Source organism: Natator depressus, chromosome 23 (assembly GCF_965152275.1).
Source record: "Natator depressus isolate rNatDep1 chromosome 23, rNatDep2.hap1, whole genome shotgun sequence".
Lineage (NCBI taxonomy): Eukaryota > Metazoa > Chordata > Testudines > Cheloniidae > Natator > Natator depressus.
In genome coordinates, this window is record NC_134256.1 from 8,900,259 (window position 1) to 8,918,555 (window position 18,297).

The following is an 18,297-nucleotide window of genomic DNA, read 5'->3' on the forward strand; positions in this document are numbered from 1 at the left end:
GAAGGACATTGTTAGCCGCCAGTTACAGGCCCTGCCCCACTGCTGAGCTGGCTAGGAGATCGTGGACAGGCAGCGGGGCTGCCGGTCTTGTGAGGTCACAGGCCAAACGTTCCGAATCCACCCAACCAGGCCTGCCCTTCCAAAGGCAGCCATCCCCTCGGAAGCGTTAAGGCTAGAAAGGAACCGTAGATCTAGTCTGATCTCTTGTACAGTGAGACCACAGGACCCCTGTGCTGAGCTCAACAAACTGCAGTTGAGCAAACATCCCTCTTAGGAATACACCCAGTCTCGACTGAAGACCTGCGTGATGGAGACACTCGTACCACATCCCTGCACAGGTCTGTCCCAATGGCCAGCCAGCTTACTCCTGACTTTCATCCATCGCGGATCAGCTCCAAGCCAGCGATCTCAACCTGCCTCCTGGGCGAGATTCAAGAGCTGTCTGAGGTCCCATCTCTTCTCCCCAGGCTGTGGTTAAGTCACCTCTTAACCTTCATTTCCATAAAGCTACTTCAGTTGTTCACCACGCGAAACTTGATTGAAAAGCTAGAACAGTATAAAATTATCATGGCAGGGAGTGGTTCTTCGGTCTATGTTATTTAACATTTTTATCAATGACTTGGAAAAAATATAAAATTGTAGGTGTTAAAGTTTGCAGATGATACAAAAATTGGGGGAGGACAGGTCACTGATTCAGAGTGATCTGGATAACATGGTAAGCTAGGTGCAAGCAAAGAATATGCATTTTGACCTGGCTGAATGTAAATATCTACATCTAGCAACAAAGAATGCAGATCATGTTTACATGGTGGGGGATTATATCCTGAGAAACAGTGGATCAGAAACAGATTTCCAGGTCGTGGTGGACAATCAGCTGGGCATGAGCTCTCACTGAGACTCTGTGGTCAAAAGGGCTATGCAATCCTGGGATGTATTAAGAGAGGAATCATGAGCAGGAGTAGAGAGGATATTTTGCCTCTATATTTGGCACTGCTGTGGCCATTGCAGGAATACTATATTCAGTTCTGGTGCCCACAATCCAGGAAGGATGTTGATAAATTGGAGCGGGTGGTAGAAGAGCCATAAGAATGATTAAAGGATAAGAAAACCTGCCTTACAGTAATTGGCTCAAGGAGCTCAGTCTATTAACAAAGAAGGGTAAGAGGTGACTTGATCACAGTCCACAAAAATCAACCCAGGGAACAAACATTTAATAATGGGCTCTTCAGTCTAGCAGAGAAAGGTAGAACAAGATCCAATGGCTGGAAGCTGAAGCTAGACAAATTCAGAGTGGAAATGAAGCATACATTTAGAATAATGAGGGTAGTTAACTACTGACAATTTACCACGGGTTGTGGTGGATTCTCCATCGCTGGCAATTGTTGAGTCAAGAATGGATGTTTCTGTAAAAGCTCTGCTCTAGGAATTATTTAGGGAGAAGTTCTCTGCCCTGTACTGGAGATCAGACTAGATGATCACAAAGGTACGTTCTAGCCTTGGAGTCAATGAACCTATGATCCCCTGCCCTGCTATGGCACAATGGGGCACTGTGTAATCACAGGCCTCACTGGCTGGACATGGTGTCAAATTGAGCCCGTAGCCAATTACATGGACTAGAAACGAGGGTCACTTTGTCCAGAGTAGGTCTGGTATCGCCCATTGTTGTGGCCAATTTGCATCTTAGCTAATTAATCCCGAATGTTCTCCGGGAGCTATGATTGGGCTTAGGCTGCTTCCTCACTTCCTGTTTTAAACAGCTGGGCCATATTTCCCTGTCCTATTTCTCAGCTGCCTGGCCCTACCCAAGAGGTGGCTTCATTTCAGTGGTGAGGAGAGATCCTGTTCTCCCATTCTCATGCAGTCTCGGTGGGTGGAGCCTGTTCAGACTAACAGAGTTTAAGGCTGGAAGGGAGCATTTTGAGCATTGAGTCAGGCCATTGGCAAAACATGGTGAGAGAATCTCTCGAGCCAAGGGCACAACTCAACCTATCCTGAAGGATGATCCCTCACTTTCACAGACCTTGGGAGACAGGCCAGTCCTCGCTTACAAACAGCCCCCCAACCTGAAGCAAATACTCACCAGCAGCTACACATCACACAACAAAAACACTAACCCAGGAATCAATCCCTGCAACAAACCCCGTTGCCAACTCTGTCTGCATAGTTATTCAAGGGACACCATCATAGGACCTAACCACATCAGCCATACCATCAGGGGCTCGTTCACCTGCACATCTACCAATGTGATATATGCCATCATGTACCAGCAATACCCCTCTGCGAAGTACATTGGCCAGACCAGACAGTCTCTATGCAAAAGAATAAATGGGCACAAATCAGACATCAAAAATTGTAACATTCAAAAACCAGTAGAACACTACTTCAATCTCCCTGGACACTCAATAACAGATTAAAAGAGGCAATTTTTCAACAAAAAAACTTCAAAAACAAACTCCAACAAGAAATTGAAGAACTGGAATTAATTTGCAAACTGGATACCATCAAATTAGGCCTGAATAAAGACTGGGAGTGGATGGGTCACTACAAAAAGTAATTTTCCCTCTGCTGATACTCACACCTTCTTGTCAGCTGTTGGAAATGGGCCACCTTGATTACATTGGCCTTGTTAGCACTACAAAAGTAATTTTCCCTTCCTTGGTATTCGCCCCTTCTTGTCAACTGTTGAGACTAGGCCACTTCCACCTTAATTGAATTGGCTTGTTAGAACTGACCCCCACTTGGTAAGGCAACTCCCATCTTTTCATGTGCTAGAATATATATTCTGCTTACTGTATTTTTCACTTCAGGCATCTGATGAAATGGGTTTTAGCCCACGAAGGCTTATGCCCAGATAAATTCATTAGTCTCTAAGGTGCCACAAGGACTCCTCGTTGTTTTCACAGATACAGACTAACACGGCTACTGCTCTGGAACTTTTGAGTTACCACAGATTTTTAAGAAAGATGCCCAGTCTTCTTCTTTCTGTATAGACTTAAAGTGCCAGATGATCTTACATGTCCCTAGATACATTGTTCAAGTAATTAATTAAACTCACTGGTATCAATGCCCTGATATTTCTGAATATATCTAGCGTCAGTCACTGGATCTCATTCTGTTTTTGTCTGCTGGATTCGAGAGCCCTCTGTGCCTAAAATCTCATCCCCCGAAAGGTACTGAGAGAGTGTAATCAAGTCACCTCTTAACTTTCTCTTGATTAAACTAAATAGACAGAGTGTCTTATGTTTTTCATTGTGATGCAGGTTTTCCAGACCTCAGACCCTACTTGGTACTCTTTTCTGAACTGTTTCCAGTTGGTCACCATCCCGTTTAAAGAGTGGACACCAGAGCTGGATACAATATCCAGTAATGGTCTCACTAATGCCGTTTACGGAGGTGATATCACTTTCCTGATCCTACTCAACATCATTCTCCAATTTATACATTCTCGGATTGCGGTGGCCCTCCTAGCTACAGCACCGAGCAGAGAGCTCATGTTCAGTTGGTTTCTACCATGACCACTACATTCTTTGCGGCATCATTCCTTTCCACATTACAGTCCCCTGTACTGTACATGTGACCTACATTCTTTGGCCTATATCCCAAAAGGGAGCCTTGAAGACATGGGCCTTTGTTTCTAGGTGTGTGACCTCACACTTGTCTGTACTTAAATACATGTTGTTCAAATGAGTCCATCTTACAAAGTGACCCAGTTTGCTGTGTAGAAAGGACCTGGCCTCATCACTATTTACCGCTCCACTGTGTGTCCCCTGCAGACTTTACCAACAGTGAATTGATATGCTCTTCTAGATCACTGATAAAGATATTGAATAGCACTGGATCAAGACCACCTCCCTGTGAGACCCCCACCAGAAACACCCCCTGTGGGATGACAATTCCCCATTTACAATTATTTTTGAGAGCCACTTTTTAATCCATTTGATCTGGGCTATGTTGGTTCTGCATAGTGTTAATGTTTCTTATCAGAATGTCAGACTCCTTACAGAATTTAAGTATGTGCAGCCTTCTGGCAGGTGGAGCCGGCAGCAAGGGTCAGGGTCCATACAAAACAGAAGAAACAAAGCAAAACAGAACCGGCTCAAGCCCCCACCCACTGATCTGGGAAAATTAAACACCACCTCGGGCGCCTTGCAAAGGCAATAGTATGATGATAGGGTGATAGTTACTCCTTTTTGATCAGAGCAGTTAGCTAATTTTCAGGATCAAGTGGGTTGTTTCTGCTAGAAGGGGAGATTGGAGATGCTGTAGCTAAGCGGGCAAACGTGATCCTGCGATGTATAAGTGGAGGAATATCAAGTAAGAGGAGGGAGACAGTTATTAACATTGCTGGATTTCTGCAGCGCAGCCCTGGTTATGTACAAAGCATGTACAAAGTCCCGTCTCGCTGAACACAGTGGAAATCAAACAAAGGGGGAGATTTTCGTTGCTCACAGTTCAAAGTCTCTCTCAGCTCACCCTGACCCCAAGGCTCTTAACAGGTTTCAGAAGGTCACATGATCAGCGATTCTCTGGCTGTGTCTGGGCTTCTTTGCTCCTTCTCTGCGTCATTCTCTGTAACTTAGACTCAGATAAAGATCCAGCATCAGCCCCATCTATTGGTATTGGTGCTGTCTGCACTGATCACTAGAGCTTTCCCCTCCCCACTGCCAGTTAAATGAGAATTTAAAACAATAACTCCTAGGAACCCAGGCACTCTGCCATCCACACAGGTTTCCTTGTCTCCATGAGCGACTACAGGACTCGAGCAGGCAGAGTGATATCAGTCATAGCTGGACCTAGATTATCAGTGAGTTCAGGGCTCATGCCCTCTCGGTGAGGCCTATCTGTTGTGGACAGGCTGTCTGTAGAAGATGGCAGTGTGCTGAGGTAAGCTGCATGCTCTTGCTTTTGGTATCAGCGAGGATAAGTCCCCTCCAAAAAGGAGTACGTTTGGGATTGTTTTCCAGGAGGCTTTTTCTAGTCGTGTAGCCGCTGCTGCACCTTCCGTCCTTCCTGCACGGGCATTCCATTCTCCTCTCTCCTGGCATCTCGTGTCTGCCACGCTCCCTTCCGGCTCCTCTTTTCCTCCACCTGCTGGAATGCTGTCCTCCGGCCACTGAGACAAGGCCAGGGTTATGCTACACAATTACTTCAGTATAACTACATTGCTCAGGGCTGTGAAAAATCCTCACCCCTGAGAGACGTAGCTATACAGACCTCAGCTCCCCATGTAGAAAGTGCTATGTTGGCAGGAGAGCGTCTCCCGTGGACATACCTACTGCCTCTCATGGAGATGGAGTTAGTAAATGTGACAAAGTGGGAATGTTCTTAATGTTTTCTCTGAATATTGTGGGGGTGCCTCAGTTTCCCCTATGCAGTTCTTAAGTATCTAGGTGGTGGGATAAGGGTGTATGATCGTTGCAGAGCCCTAGAGGGCAGGTGTGTGCAGGGGTCTGGACACAGAGAATGGCTGACACCCTGTTTCTGGCAACTGATGGCCTGGCCCTTCCCCCCTGCAAGGTGAGAGCTAAAATGTTGGGAAAAAAAAGGAATCAGGTGACCTCCTGGCCCAGGAAAGGGACAAAGCCCAGAGGAGGAGGGGCTGGCGGGTGAGTCAGTTTGGGACTGGCTGGGGACATGGAGTGAAGTGCAGACGGGGTTGTCTGGCTCACTGCCCTCCCCCGCCCCAAAATGGACCCAGCTGAGGGGTCCTGTTCTCTGTACCTACAAGCTCTGTTTTAGACCATGTTCCTGTCATCTAATAAACCTCTGTTGTACTGGCTGGCTAAGAGTCACGTCTGACTGCAAAGTTGGGGTGCAGGACCCTCTGGCTTCCCCAGGAGCCTGCCTGGGCGGACTCGCTGTGGGAAGCACACGGAGGGGCAGAGGATGCTGAATGCTCCGACGTCAGACCCAGGAAGGTGGAAGCTGTGTGAGCTTTTTGCCCTGCAGACAGTCTGCTCACAGATAGGAGACTTCACCAGAGTCCTGCCTGGCTTCGTAGGGAGCAGTTCCAGAGCATCGCCCGGGGACTCTGACAGTAAGCCGAACAGAGAGCTTGTCCCTCGGCTGAGAGTGGTGGTTTTCAGTCTGTGGTCCGCTGGTCCTGGGTGTTTGCAGACTATGCCTAAGGGGTCAACAAAAGGTTGTTGTTACCACAGAACTGTGGTTTTCAGCCTGTGATCCATGAATGCTTGATGGTCCACAGTCTATGTCTGAGATTTCCAAAGGGGTCCCCACCTCCATTTGAAATTTTTTCAGGGTCCACAAATGAAAAAAGGTGGAAAACCCCTGGCTTAGAGCATCCTCATTAGAAGCACCACAGCAGTGCAGCTACAGTGGTGCAGCTGCAAGTTTGTAGCGTCCACCTGCCCTAAGACTCCACTGTATCTCTGACTTGTGTAGGAGCAGGGGGCCTGGCCGGTTCTTGCTGCCTGAACATCAAGTCACTAGGAAGCGGCCCGGGGCAGGGACTAGCTATATTCCTGTGGGAAGTTGGCATGTTTCAGTTGGAGCCCCACTGACTCAGTGGCAGAATGCTCCACCACTGTTAGGGCCCTAGACTGGGACCCAGTGGAGCCTGGTGGGCCCGAGTCCCCCTACTCCAGCCACCTCTTCCTCTCAGGTGGTGGCCCATTGGCTCTGGCTGCAAAGCCTTAGTCCCCTGTGAGTAAGGGCAACTCTGCTGATTCTGGCCATTGGGCCACACAGCCCTGAGGGAGAGGGCATCCATATCAACCCTTACCGTTAGGTCCTCTACCCCTGAGGACAAGGGTAGCCAAATTGACTCTGACCACTAGGCCATACAGTCCTGGAGACAGAGCCAATCATATCAACTCTAGCCATTTGGCCTCACTAACGTGAGGCAGAGGGTAGTTCAGAGGATGGGGTGCACTCACCCCACACTGGATGGGGTTCCCTCACCACCATCACAGGTGACTTGATCAGTCTGTAAGTACCTATTGTGGCAAGATGGCAAATTTTAGTTTGGTGGGTCCTGTGCTTTTCTTGGTGGGGAGCTAAGATGCCACCCTTTGCCCCTGCTCTTGGGTGCTGAGGGCCCCACTACTAGCCCTGGGAAGGTGGTAGAGGAGGGAAGCAGGGAAGGGGTCTGGGTTTGCTCCTTGCTCTGAGTCCCAGCCCCTTTCAACCACTGTGGGTTTCTTACCCTCAGTCCTTTGATGCTGGGGGGGAGGGAGTCTCCCTGTCCTGCTGTGCAGGGTCTCCCTTACTCCAATTCTCAGGTGTTCCAGATCTCTCAACACACCTCCAAGCTCTAGTCCTTCCTTTTTCCTCCTTTATCTGCCTGACACAGGGGGTTTTATTAGGTTCCTAAAAGGGCCTTAATTGACTGCAGGTGCTCCAATTAACCTGCAGCCACCTTCTCTAGTCTACAGGGAACCACGCCTTAATTAGCCTTGAGCTTATATGTCTAGCATTCCCTCTCTCCCTAGCCCTCCTGTATCACACTATATAGGGAACAAACTGTTCAGCTGAGAAGGGTATAGTACAATCCAATGGCTGGAAGTTGAAGCTGGACAAATTCAGACAGGAAATAAGGTATACATGAGAGTAATTAAGCATTGGAACAATTTTCCAAGGGTTGTGGTGGATTCTCCATTGCTGGCAATTTTTGAATCAAGATTGGACATTTTTCTAAACCATCTGCTCTAGGAATTATTTCATGGCAGTTCGGTCTTGTGCGATTAGAAAGTTGGCAACCCTGCCCTGTTGCCATGTCTCCATGGGAACAGTGTTCCCTACACTTTCCATGTCCGACACTGCTGAGCGCTCACTAACTGTAAAGCAAGTCAGGGTGCCATCCCCCCCCTGCTCTTCCTAAATGAGGAGTGTTGCCTATTTGTTGCATGAGCCATAGTGGGGCCTTGACGGGTGTTTCTGGGAAGAGGAGAAATTGATTACACAAGTCAAGTGTTTCTTTTGTGCAGTCTGGTTTATTTACAAAGTTCTGTTTCCCTGAACACAGTAGAGACAAGCAACAGCTGGCAGTTTCCTTGCTCTCAATTTCCAGAGTCTGCCTCTCCAGCCAGTCCTGTGTCTCAAGGCGCTACGTTCCCTGTGTCACTACAGATCAGATGCACAGGAACCTCCCTAAGTCTTTATTCCCTTGGGGTATTTGCAGGCTCAGGCATTTCAGAAGTGGCTTCGCTCCGACTGGTGAACGGCCCGAGTCGCTGCGCTGGGAGAGTGGAGGTGCTTCATAACCAGCAGTGGGGAACTGTGTGTGATGACGGCTGGGGCTTGTTCGAGGCTGAAGTCGTGTGCAGGCAGCTGGGCTGTGGGACAGCGTTATCAGCGCCACATGGGGCTCACTTTGGGCAAGGATCTAACCGTATGTGGCTGGATGAGGTTCAGTGCACAGGGGCAGAAGCTGCCCTCACCGAATGCAGGGCTAAGCCTTGGGGAGAGCATGGCTGTAACCCCGGAGAAGATGCCAGTGTTGTGTGCTCAGGTAACACCCAGGGTGGTAGGAGCTTGTGCTGCTGGAAGTGGGGTGCAGGCTCTGCAGAGGGTGCTAACCCCTGGAAGTCAACCTACATGTGGTGGTGTGTGTGTGCATCTCTGTACCTGTTTGTGGCAGTGTTTGTGCAGGTGTGTGTGTGAAGGGGTGTGCATGAGACAGTCTATGAATATTTGCATACATGTGCAGCAGTGCGTGTGTGCATGTGGCAGTTTGTGTGTTTGAGGCAATGTGTGGGTGTGCCTAGGGGCCTATGAGGGTTATGCATGGGATTGTATGTGTGTCTGCTTGTGTGGCATTGCGTGGGGGGGGTGCAGTGTGTGTGTCTGTCTGTGAGTGCGTGTGCATGCACACAGGTGGGGTGATATAGAAATGCTCCTCTCTGCTCTGTGCAGACACACACCCCCCATCCACGTGCGGTGCCGGGTATTCGGGCGTCTGGCAGCAGGGAACAGCCTCTCATGCCCTGTGCTTTGTGTTTCAGATCAGGGCCAGCTGAGGCTGCGGCTGACAAGTGGCCCAAGCTCCTGCTCCGGGCGAGTGGAGGTGCTGATTAACGACACCTGGGGTGCCGTGTGTGACGCCGGCTGGGGCCTGCCGGAGGCGGGGGTTGTGTGCAAGCAGCTGGGCTGCGGCACGGCGCTGTCGGCCCCAGGTGTTGCTCAGTTTGGTCACGGGGCCGGCGACGTCTGGCTGGAGGGCGTGAGCTGCTTGGGCCAGGAGTCTCTCATCACTGAGTGCCAGCTGAGCCGGCTGGGTCCCGGGCTGTGTGGCCGTGGCTCCGAGGCCAGCGTGGTGTGTGCTGGGCAGGCCGGTGAGTGACCAGCGCTGTGCGCCGTAGCCATGCCCATGTTCCTGCAGACATGGGGTGGGCGGGAGTGACACCCTGGCCATGCCAGGGGGTGGCCAGGCTCCAGGGGGGCAGCGCCAGGGCTCCTGCTCACCACACCGAGGATGTCCCAGCGGTTCCGACAGCCCTGCTCAGCCTGGGGCACCACTCCTGGGTCTCTGAGCAGCCTCCTCTGCCACGGGGCTCCCTCTCCTGCCAGCCCTGGCTCCGGTGCTGGAGGCTGTAACCCCTGCAGGCAAACCCAGAGCACAGATCTGGGGGGCAGAGAGCCTGTGGGGCCTGGGAGAGGAGACTAAGGGACAGGGCCTGTGGGAGCAGCTGGGGAGAGGCCTCTGGGAGCTAGTGCCCCCAACCCTCTCTCTAACCCATCCCCCCCCCCACTCCTTGGGCTGGGAATGGTCCCTGCACCCCCAGTTTTTGACTAGAACATCTGGTCCAAAAGGGATCCTGGTGGCTACGGTCAGCACTGCTGACCGTGCCATTGACTGTCCGATTGGCAGCGCTGTGCAGCAGGGCTGGCAGGCTCCCTGTGGCTTCCGGAAAGCAGCTGGCATGTCCCCTCTCTGGATCCTACACTTTGGGCATCCAGGGAGCTCCACATGCTACCCCCGCCCCAAGCACTGCCTCTGCAGCTCCCATTGGCCAGGAACCACGGGCAATGGGAGCAGTGCCTGTGGACCAGGCAGCATACAGAGCCTCCTGGCCGCGCCACCACGTAGGAGCCAAAGTGGGGACATGCCGCTGCTTCCAGGAGCAGCTTGAGGTAAGTGCTGCCTGGAGCCTGCACCCCTGACTCCCTCCCAGACCCCAATCCCCTGCCCCAGCTCTAGCCCTGATCCCCCTCCTGCCCTCTGAACCCCTTGATCCCAGCTGAGCGCACCCTCCTACACCCCAAACCCCTCATCCACAGCCCCACGCCAGAGCCCGCACCCCCAGCCGGAGCCCTCACTCTCCCCTGCTGTGCCCCAACTCCCTGCCCCAGCCCTGATCATCCTCCCACCCTCCGGACCCCTCAGTCCCAGCCCGGAGCACCCTCCTACACCCCAAATCCCTCATCCCCAGCTTCACCGTAGAGTCTGCACCCCCAGCCAGAGCCCTCACACCCCCTGTACCCCAACGCCCTGCCCCAACCCAGAGCCATCTGAACCCCTGAGCCCAAGCCCAGAGCCCTCTTCTGCACCCCAAACCCCGCATCCCTAGCCCCATCCCAGAGCCTGCACCCCCAGCCAGAGCCCTCACTCTCCCCCGCCATGCCCCAACTCCCTGCCCCAGCCCTGAGCCAGCTCGGTGAAAATGAGTGAGTGAGGGTGGGGAGAGCGAGCGATGGAGTGGGGGAGGAATGGAGGGAGAGGGCAGGGGGCCTCAGAGAAGGGGTGGGGCATGGGCAGGGCCTCAGAGGAGGAGCGGGGCAGGGGGCGGGGCAAGGGTGTTCAGTTTTGTGCTAGTAGAAAGTTGGCAACCGCTGCGGCCCCGGGCCTGGAGGAGCGCGCCCTCTCCCCACTGCGGCCCCGGGCCTGTGGCAGCGGGGACAGAGCTTCTCCGGCCTTGGGGCTGAAGTTGGGAGGGGCCGAGAGGAGCAAATGTATTGTGGGGGCCGCAGTGCAGGGGGTGGAGTGGGTCAGGACAGTGGGTGCAAGAGGCGCAGGGCTGCGGGGGAAGGGGCAGAACGGGATGGGGCCGTGGGCGGGGTTGCAGGCAGAAGAGTTAGGGAGGGGCCCCAGGAAACCTTAATCTGCCTCTGGCTGTTGGGGGGGCCCGTGGGGTAGGGTGACCATATTTCCCAAAGGGAAAACAGCACACCACATGGGAATAGACCAAGCCCTCCTCCCCAACCATGCGGGGCTGGTCCGAGCCGCTCACCTGAGTCCTGCCTGCCCCCTCATACCAGGCTGGGGCTGGCATTGCTGCTCGCTTGAGCCCTGCCTGCCCCCCACCTGACCCCTGCCTGTCCCTCTGTACGGGGCTGGCATCGCTGCCTGCCCCCGCAATGTTCCTCTGCACCCCACTTTTTGACATATGCCCACTTTTGCCAAAAAAGTTGGAACGGCTGGGACAGGGCTTAAGAAAGGGACTGTCCTGGCCAAAACGGGATGTACGGTCACCCTACTGTGCATGGGGGACAGAGTCGGGCCCAGGCAGGTTATGGGGCAGGGGAGGGAGTCAGCCTAGGCAGGGGCCTGCGCGTGTGGAGGGAGTCGGACTCAGGGGCTGTGGGGCAGAGACAAGGCACAGCTCATTGCCTGGCTCTCTCCCTAGGCCCTGGGCTACTCTGCTCTGTGCTCCTCGGCCTGGGTGCCCTCGTGGTGCTGATCTGTGGGGCCCTGCTCTGCTGGAGGAGGCGTCGGGACAGAGCCGCTGGGAACCCCCTGGGTAAGAACCCTGGACCCCTGCAGGGGAGAGAAAGGGGGGGCTGGGACAAGGGTTGCCCTGCTGTCCTGACCCAGGAATCCAACCCCAGCTGGAGCCCAGTATCCCTGAGCTGCAGGCCAGTGCCCTGTCCATGCCCTGTGCTGCCTCCCTGCATGGGAACCTTCTGCCCTCACAGCTACTGGGATCTCTGCTCTGACTGCCATGCCCAGGCCCACAGTCCAGGCCTGCGGGTGCCCCGTCCCTACAGCCCTGCCCTGGCAGTGGGGTCCCATTCACAAGGTGCCCTGGCATGCTGGCTTGGGGGGAGGGTGGGCTAGGGTTGCCAGGCATCCGTTTTCTGACTGGAACGCCCAGTCGAAAAGGGACCCTGGTGGCTCGGGTCAGCACCACTGACTGGGCCGTTAAAAGTCCGGTCGGTGGCGCAGCAGGGCTAAGGCAGGCTCCCTCCCTGCCCTGGATCTGCGCAGCTCCCCAAAGTGGCCGCCATGTCCCTGCGATCCCTAGGTGCAGGGGTGACCAGGGAAACGCCGCATGCTGCCCCTGCCCCCAACGCTGGCTCCGCAGCTCTCATTGGCCGGGAACCAAGGTCTATGGGAGATGTGGGGGCAGTGCCTGCTAGAGCAGGCAGAATGCACCATGCGGAGCCGCCTGGTGGCTGCGCTTCTGCCTCGGGGCCGGACATGCCGGCCGCTTCCAGGAGCAGCGTGGAGCCAGGATAGGCAGGGAGCCTGCCTTAAGCCCGCTGCGCTGCCGACCGGGAGCTGCCTGAGGTAAGTGCTGCCTGGCCGGAGCCTGCACCCCGAACCTCCTGCCCCAGGTCAGAACCCTCTCCTGCACCCTAACTCCCTCCCAGAGCCCGCACCCTCACCCCAACCCCCTGCCCTAGGTCAGAACCCCCTCCTGCACCCTAACTCCCTCCCAGAGCCTGCACCCTCACCCCAATACCCTGCCCTAACTCGGAACCCCCTCCTGCACCCTAACTCCCTCCCAGAGCCCACACCCTCACCCCAACCCCCTGCCCTAGGTCAGAACCCCCTCCTGCACCCTAACTCCCTCCCAGAGCCTGCACCTTCACCCCAACCCCCTGCCCTAGGTCAGAACCCCCTCCTGCACCCTAACTCCCTCCCAGAGCCCGCACCCTCACCCCAACCCCCTGCCCTAGGTCAGAACCCCCTCCTGCACCCTAACTCCCTCCCTGACCCCACACACCCTCCCACACCTCAACCCGCTACCCCAGCCCTGAGCCCCCTCCCACACTCCAAATCCCTTGGCCCCAGCCTGGAGCCCCCCTCTTGCACCTCAAACCCCTCATTCCCAGCCCCACCCCAGAGCCCACACCCCCAGCCAGAGCCCTCACCCACTCCCACGCCCCAACCCCCTGCCCTAGCCCCAGCCCAGTGAAAGTGAGTGAGGGTGGGGGACAGCAAGTGATGGAGGGAGGAGGGCTGGAGGGAGTGGGGGGTGGGGCCTCATAGAAGGGCAGGGGTGGGGCCTCGGGGCACGGGGTGGGAAAGGGTGTTTGGTTTTGTGCAATTAGAAAGTTGGCAACCCTAGCCTGGGCCCTTCATCCTGTCCTCTTGCTTGCAGGTCATGTGCACCTGGAGGAGCTGGGGGCTCCAGGGACCCCGGCCCGGCCCCAGGGAGTGGCAAATCCAGAGCCCCCTGAGGAGCCCCACAGCGAGATGACCTGGCTGGTGAGGGAAGACGCGGTGCTGTGAGAGCCGCATGCCGGCCAGGCTGGGCTGGGCTCGGCTCAGCCTGCAGTGAGAGACGGGCCGGTGGGACCCTGCACAGAGCAGCCCCAGGGCTGCCAGCTGCCTGGGTTGTGGGGATGCTGATGGGGCTCGTCCTGGGGCTGGGGCTGCTGGCTGGAGGTCTCAGCTCCCCCATTACCTTCCCCAGCTGCCTTGGAAAGCTCCCCTGCTCTGTCCCACCCCCACAGCTTTCCCTGGTGCAGCTCCCATGTCCATCCCTGAGCAGCCTGTGCCCAGCCATGTAGATAGCATGTGGTGCGCCATGCAGAACCACTGTCCGGTGCACAGGGACAGCCGGCTCCTTCCCCACATTCAGACGAGCTATGGAGAGAGACTGACTACGGGTGTCTGCCTATGTCCGATGCGCCAGGCCCTGTCTGTCTATACTGGATGTGCCAGGCCCTGTCTGTGTCCGATGCCCCTGAGCTCGGGGAGCCAGGCCCTGTCTGTCTGTCTGTGCCCAATGCACTCTGAGCTCGGGGCGTCAGACCCCGTCTGTCTGTCTGTGCCTGATGCCCCCTGAGCTCAGGGCACCAGGCCCACCAGTCTGTGCAGCAGCCAGCCTGGGTCCCCAGTAAATGATCGTTACTGTTTCTAGTGTGTAGATAAGGTGCAGCTGCATGATGGTGCCTTGCTTATTGGAAAGGAATGGGCCAGCTTACAGATACAGAAAGCTCCCCTCTATCCTTCCCTCCCCGACCCTGTCCTTGTGCTGTATAAACACCCTGCAGTACTATTACACAGCTAGACTCGGAGACAGCAGCTGCATCCAGGCGCGAGCCCTGTTGTGCATTTCACTGCAATGTGCAGGTCAGCCTAAATGATCACGATGGTCCCTTCTGGCCTTAAGGTCGATAGCTCTGTGGAACTGTGTGTATAACGGTAACGAAGCACTATCGGCAAGTCATCCTCTTCCATCCCTGGGGCATGAAATTAGTAGAGCCCCACGTGGATACAAAATTTGTATCTGCATCCGAGCCGCAATCCACAAAAATGATCCCTGGATATCTGGATCCATGGATCCGTGGCTATAAAGCAGATATCCGCGTGCGCGCAGGGCTCCAGGAATTGGGTACTTCCATCTTTCTGCAAAAGGCCTGTTCAAGCGGCTCTGCCTCTTTTAGACAACACTTGTGAAACACGTTCTTAGCGGATGCTTCAAAAGTCCATTGGCCTCTCCCTAGGTAGGGTAACCATAGTTTAGGTTCCCCCAAAGAGGACACTATTGTGGGGGGAAGGGGGGAATCTGGGGGGAACAGGAGGGAGTGCCTGGGGGGTGCTGGCAGGGATGTTTGGGGGGTACTGGAGGGGTGTGTGTGTACTGGGAGGGGTACCTGGGGGAATGTTGGAGGGGGTCCTGCAGCCTCACTCTCGAGGTGGGGGGCAGTGTCACTCCCTGTCACAGTGGCAGGGTGGCTGCGCAGACCCGGGACACAGTGCCAACTGTTAGTCAGCATCTCCCTGCAGGCCTCTCCCTCTCCCCAGGACTATGTGGGTGGGATCCCGGAGCACCAGAAGTTTCCTAAAAGTGGGGGGGCCACCGGCGACCGAACAGTGGTCCCACCCTCCATGCCACCCATTCCTCCCAAGTCCCCACCCTCGCGCTGCCCCTTCCCCCCAGGCCCGTGCCCTAGCATCACCCCTTCTCCCAGAGCCCCTGCCCACACACCGCCCCTTCCCCGAGACCCTGCTCTTGCACTGCCCCTCCCCCCGAGTCCACGCCCTCCTGCTGCCCCATCTCCCCAAGACCCTGCCCTCGTTCCGCCCCTTCACCCCGAGCCCCCGCCCTCACACCACCCTTCCTCTGAGTCCCTGCCCTCACGCTGCCCCATCTCCCCGGGCCCCTGCCCTCGTTTCGCTCCTTCCCCCAGAGCCCCTGCCCTCACACAGCCCCTTCCCCCCAAACTCCCTCCCTTGCATCATCCCTTTCCCCAGGACCCCTGCCCTCTTTCTGCCCCTTCCCCCCCGGGCCCCTGCCCCCTCTCCCCATCGCTCATCCTTACAGCTGGTCAAAAGTGGCCCCCCATTCCGGCATCCATGATGGGATCCAGCTGCTGTGGCTGCAGGGAAGGGACCAATCATAGATCCGTCTGAGTTGCGACCTTGGCTCACAAAAATTCCAGACGTTGCCTCTTATTTGACAAATCCGCCAGGACAGAGGGCGGTGGATCAAAAAAGAGGAAATATCCGGGAAAACCCGGACGTATGGTAATCCTAATGCTAGGTAAGGAGAAACTTCCATCTGTGCTCCAGAGTCTGGGGAAGGAGGGTTGTGAGGGCAGTAGGCTGCCCTCCTCCCCACGGTGCCCAGTACTCTCCATGCTGGTGATGGGGAGCAGGCCAAACGTGACCCAGGCTCTGGCTTTCATTGGGTGTTCAGAACTGGTGCCCGGGGATGTCAGGAGCCCGTGCTGCTAAAACCCGATCCTCTATCACAGAGCAGCTGTGTAGGCGCCGGATCTGGGCCCCCTGGCTTTCATGGAGCATTGATCTCTGGCACAGGGCCTGCGTGGGCTAAACTCCTCCAGTGATTGGTCACCTAAGTGTGTCTGTCACCAGGGAGGCTAGCAGTGAGCCCAGATGTGCCGAAATGCACGGCACTCAGCCAGCGAGGGGTTGCCAAGCCCGGGAACAGAGAGGTTCCCCTTCACAGAGGGGTTCCCAAGCCCCAGGATCTCTTTGTAACTCTGTGTGAGGCACTGATGGAGCGGTTCGGTTCCTTGCTGGGTGGGTGGGTGTCCTGGGGCTCTGTCCGGCTGAGAGCCCTGTTCTCCCTGTGGAAGAGCTGAGCGTTTTGGGCTCAGGGCAGGATGGCAGGGGTGCATTGCTTTGGCATGTGGGCTGTGTGTGTGTGTGTGGGGTCTGCGCTAATATTCCCGCCAGAGCTAGGCTATGGGTGGGCCTGGAGCCTGTGTGTGTTTCAGCAGAGGAAGGCGTTCACAGGGGGTATGTTTTCCAGCAGGGAGCAGGCTCACAGGCATACATTTGGATTATCATGTCCTCTAGAGAGGCAACTAGGCCCAGGGGGAGGGCAGCCCCTCTTTGACTCCCGTGGCAGGAGAGATCTCCCCTCCAGGTGTGGAGCGGCCCAGGGGGAAACTTAGAGCTCTATAGCATAGAGCCCATCATAGAATCTCCTGCTGCCTGCCCTAAGGTGCAGGGCATTCCTGGTGTTCGCTGGCATGTGACTGAGTGTGACTGCTGCTAGGGTGTCCCTTGGTTGTGCTCTGCCAGGGAGTGGAGTCTGTGGAAAAGGCATCTGTGTCTGTGTGACCGGGCAGTTCAGCTCACCCCCCCTATTCTGCTCGGCCCCACCGCTCTGCTCCCTGCATATGGAATGGATCATAAGTCCCGGTGGCATTTTGGGAGGATTTTTAAGTGTGGAGGTTGTGGCCTGGGTGTCCAGCATTCTGGGGGTACAGCGCTGGGTAGGTGCAGCTCCACACAGATGGTGCAGGTTGAGTGAAATGATGTTTTTGTAGAGGAGTGGGAACCCCGCCCCGACCCCCGGGACAATCCATGTCGCTCTGCTTGTCTGTGCGTGTCAGGGAGAGGCTGTCCAGTCCCTCCCAGTTTCAAAGCTGCCATGTGTGGGCCTCGCCGTGCCCCCAGGCTAGCCTGGGCCGGTGGAACCCTAACAGGGAGCTCTTTGAGCCTGGCTGTGTGAGGCACCTCTGGCTCTCCATTCATTGTGTGGGTGCGTTGGGTGCCTAACTCAGGCTGTGAGCAACTCTGTGATTTTTTTTTTTTTAGCCTCCAAACTCCTTGTGAGTATCCAGCCCTTTCATAGAATCATAGAAGATTAGAGTTGGAAGAGACCTCAGGAGGTCATCTAGTCCAACCTCCTGCTCAAAGCTGGACCAACACCTAGTAAATCCTCCCAGCCAGGGTTTTGTCAAGTCAGGCCTTAAAAACCTCTACAGATGGAGATTCCACCATCTCCCTAGGTAACCCATTCCAGTGCTTCAGCACCCTCCTAGTGAAATAGTTTTTTTCCTAATATCCAACCTAGACCTCCCCCACTGCAACTTGAGACCATTGCTCCTTTTTCTGTCATCTGCCACCACTGAGAACAGCTGAGCTCCATCCTCTTTGGAACCCCCCTTCAGGAAGTTGAAGGCTGCTATCAAATCCTGACCCCCCCACTCTTCTCTTCTGCAGACTAAATAAGCCCAGTTTTCTCAGACTCTCCTCGTAAGTGATGTGTCCCAGCCCCCTAATAATTTTCGTTGCCCTCCACTGGACTCTCTCCAATTTCTTCACATCCTTTCTGTAGTGGGGGGCCCAAAGCTGGATGCAGTACTCCAGCTGTGGCCTCACCAGTGCCAAATAGAGGGGAATACTCACTTCCCTTGATCTGCTGGCAATGCTCCTACTAATGCAGCCCAATATGCTGTTAGCCTTCCTGGTGACAAGGGTACACTGTTGACTCATATCCAGCTTCTCATCCACTATAATCCCCAGGTCCTTTTCTACAGAATTGCCACTTAGCCAGTCCGTCCCCAGCCTGTAGCGGTGCATGGGATTCTTCCTTCCTAAGTGCAGGACTCTGCACTTGTCCTTGTTGAACCTCATCAGATTTATTTTGGCCCAATCCTCCAATTTGTCTAGGTCACTCTGGACCCTATCCCTACCCTCCAGCATATCTACCTCTCCCCACAGTTTAGTGTCATCCACAAACTTGCCGAGTGTGCAATCCATCCCATCATCCAGATCATTAATAAAGATGTTGAACAAAACCGGCCCCAGGACTGACCCCGGGACACTCCGCTAGATCCAGGCTGCCAACTAGACATTGAGCCATTGATCATTACCTGTTGAGCCCTTTGCTTGAAACCATTTTG

At 55.2% G+C, this 18,297-nt stretch overlaps 1 protein-coding gene across 1 annotated transcript in view; it reads left to right on the forward strand.

Moving 5' to 3' along the window:
* LOC141976567 (scavenger receptor cysteine-rich domain-containing protein DMBT1-like) overlaps positions 1 to 14,628 on the forward strand; it is an 84,863-nt gene extending 70,235 nt beyond the window's left edge. The window contains exons 17-20 of the mRNA XM_074937590.1: positions 8,141 to 8,470; positions 8,964 to 9,293; positions 11,586 to 11,699; positions 13,287 to 14,628. Coding sequence (XP_074793691.1) covers positions 8,141 to 8,470; positions 8,964 to 9,293; positions 11,586 to 11,699; positions 13,287 to 13,417 — 905 coding nt within the window. The 3' untranslated portion in view covers positions 13,418 to 14,628. The remainder of the gene's footprint in view (positions 1 to 8,140; positions 8,471 to 8,963; positions 9,294 to 11,585; positions 11,700 to 13,286) is intronic.
* The last annotated feature ends 3,669 nt before the right edge of the window (positions 14,629 to 18,297 follow it).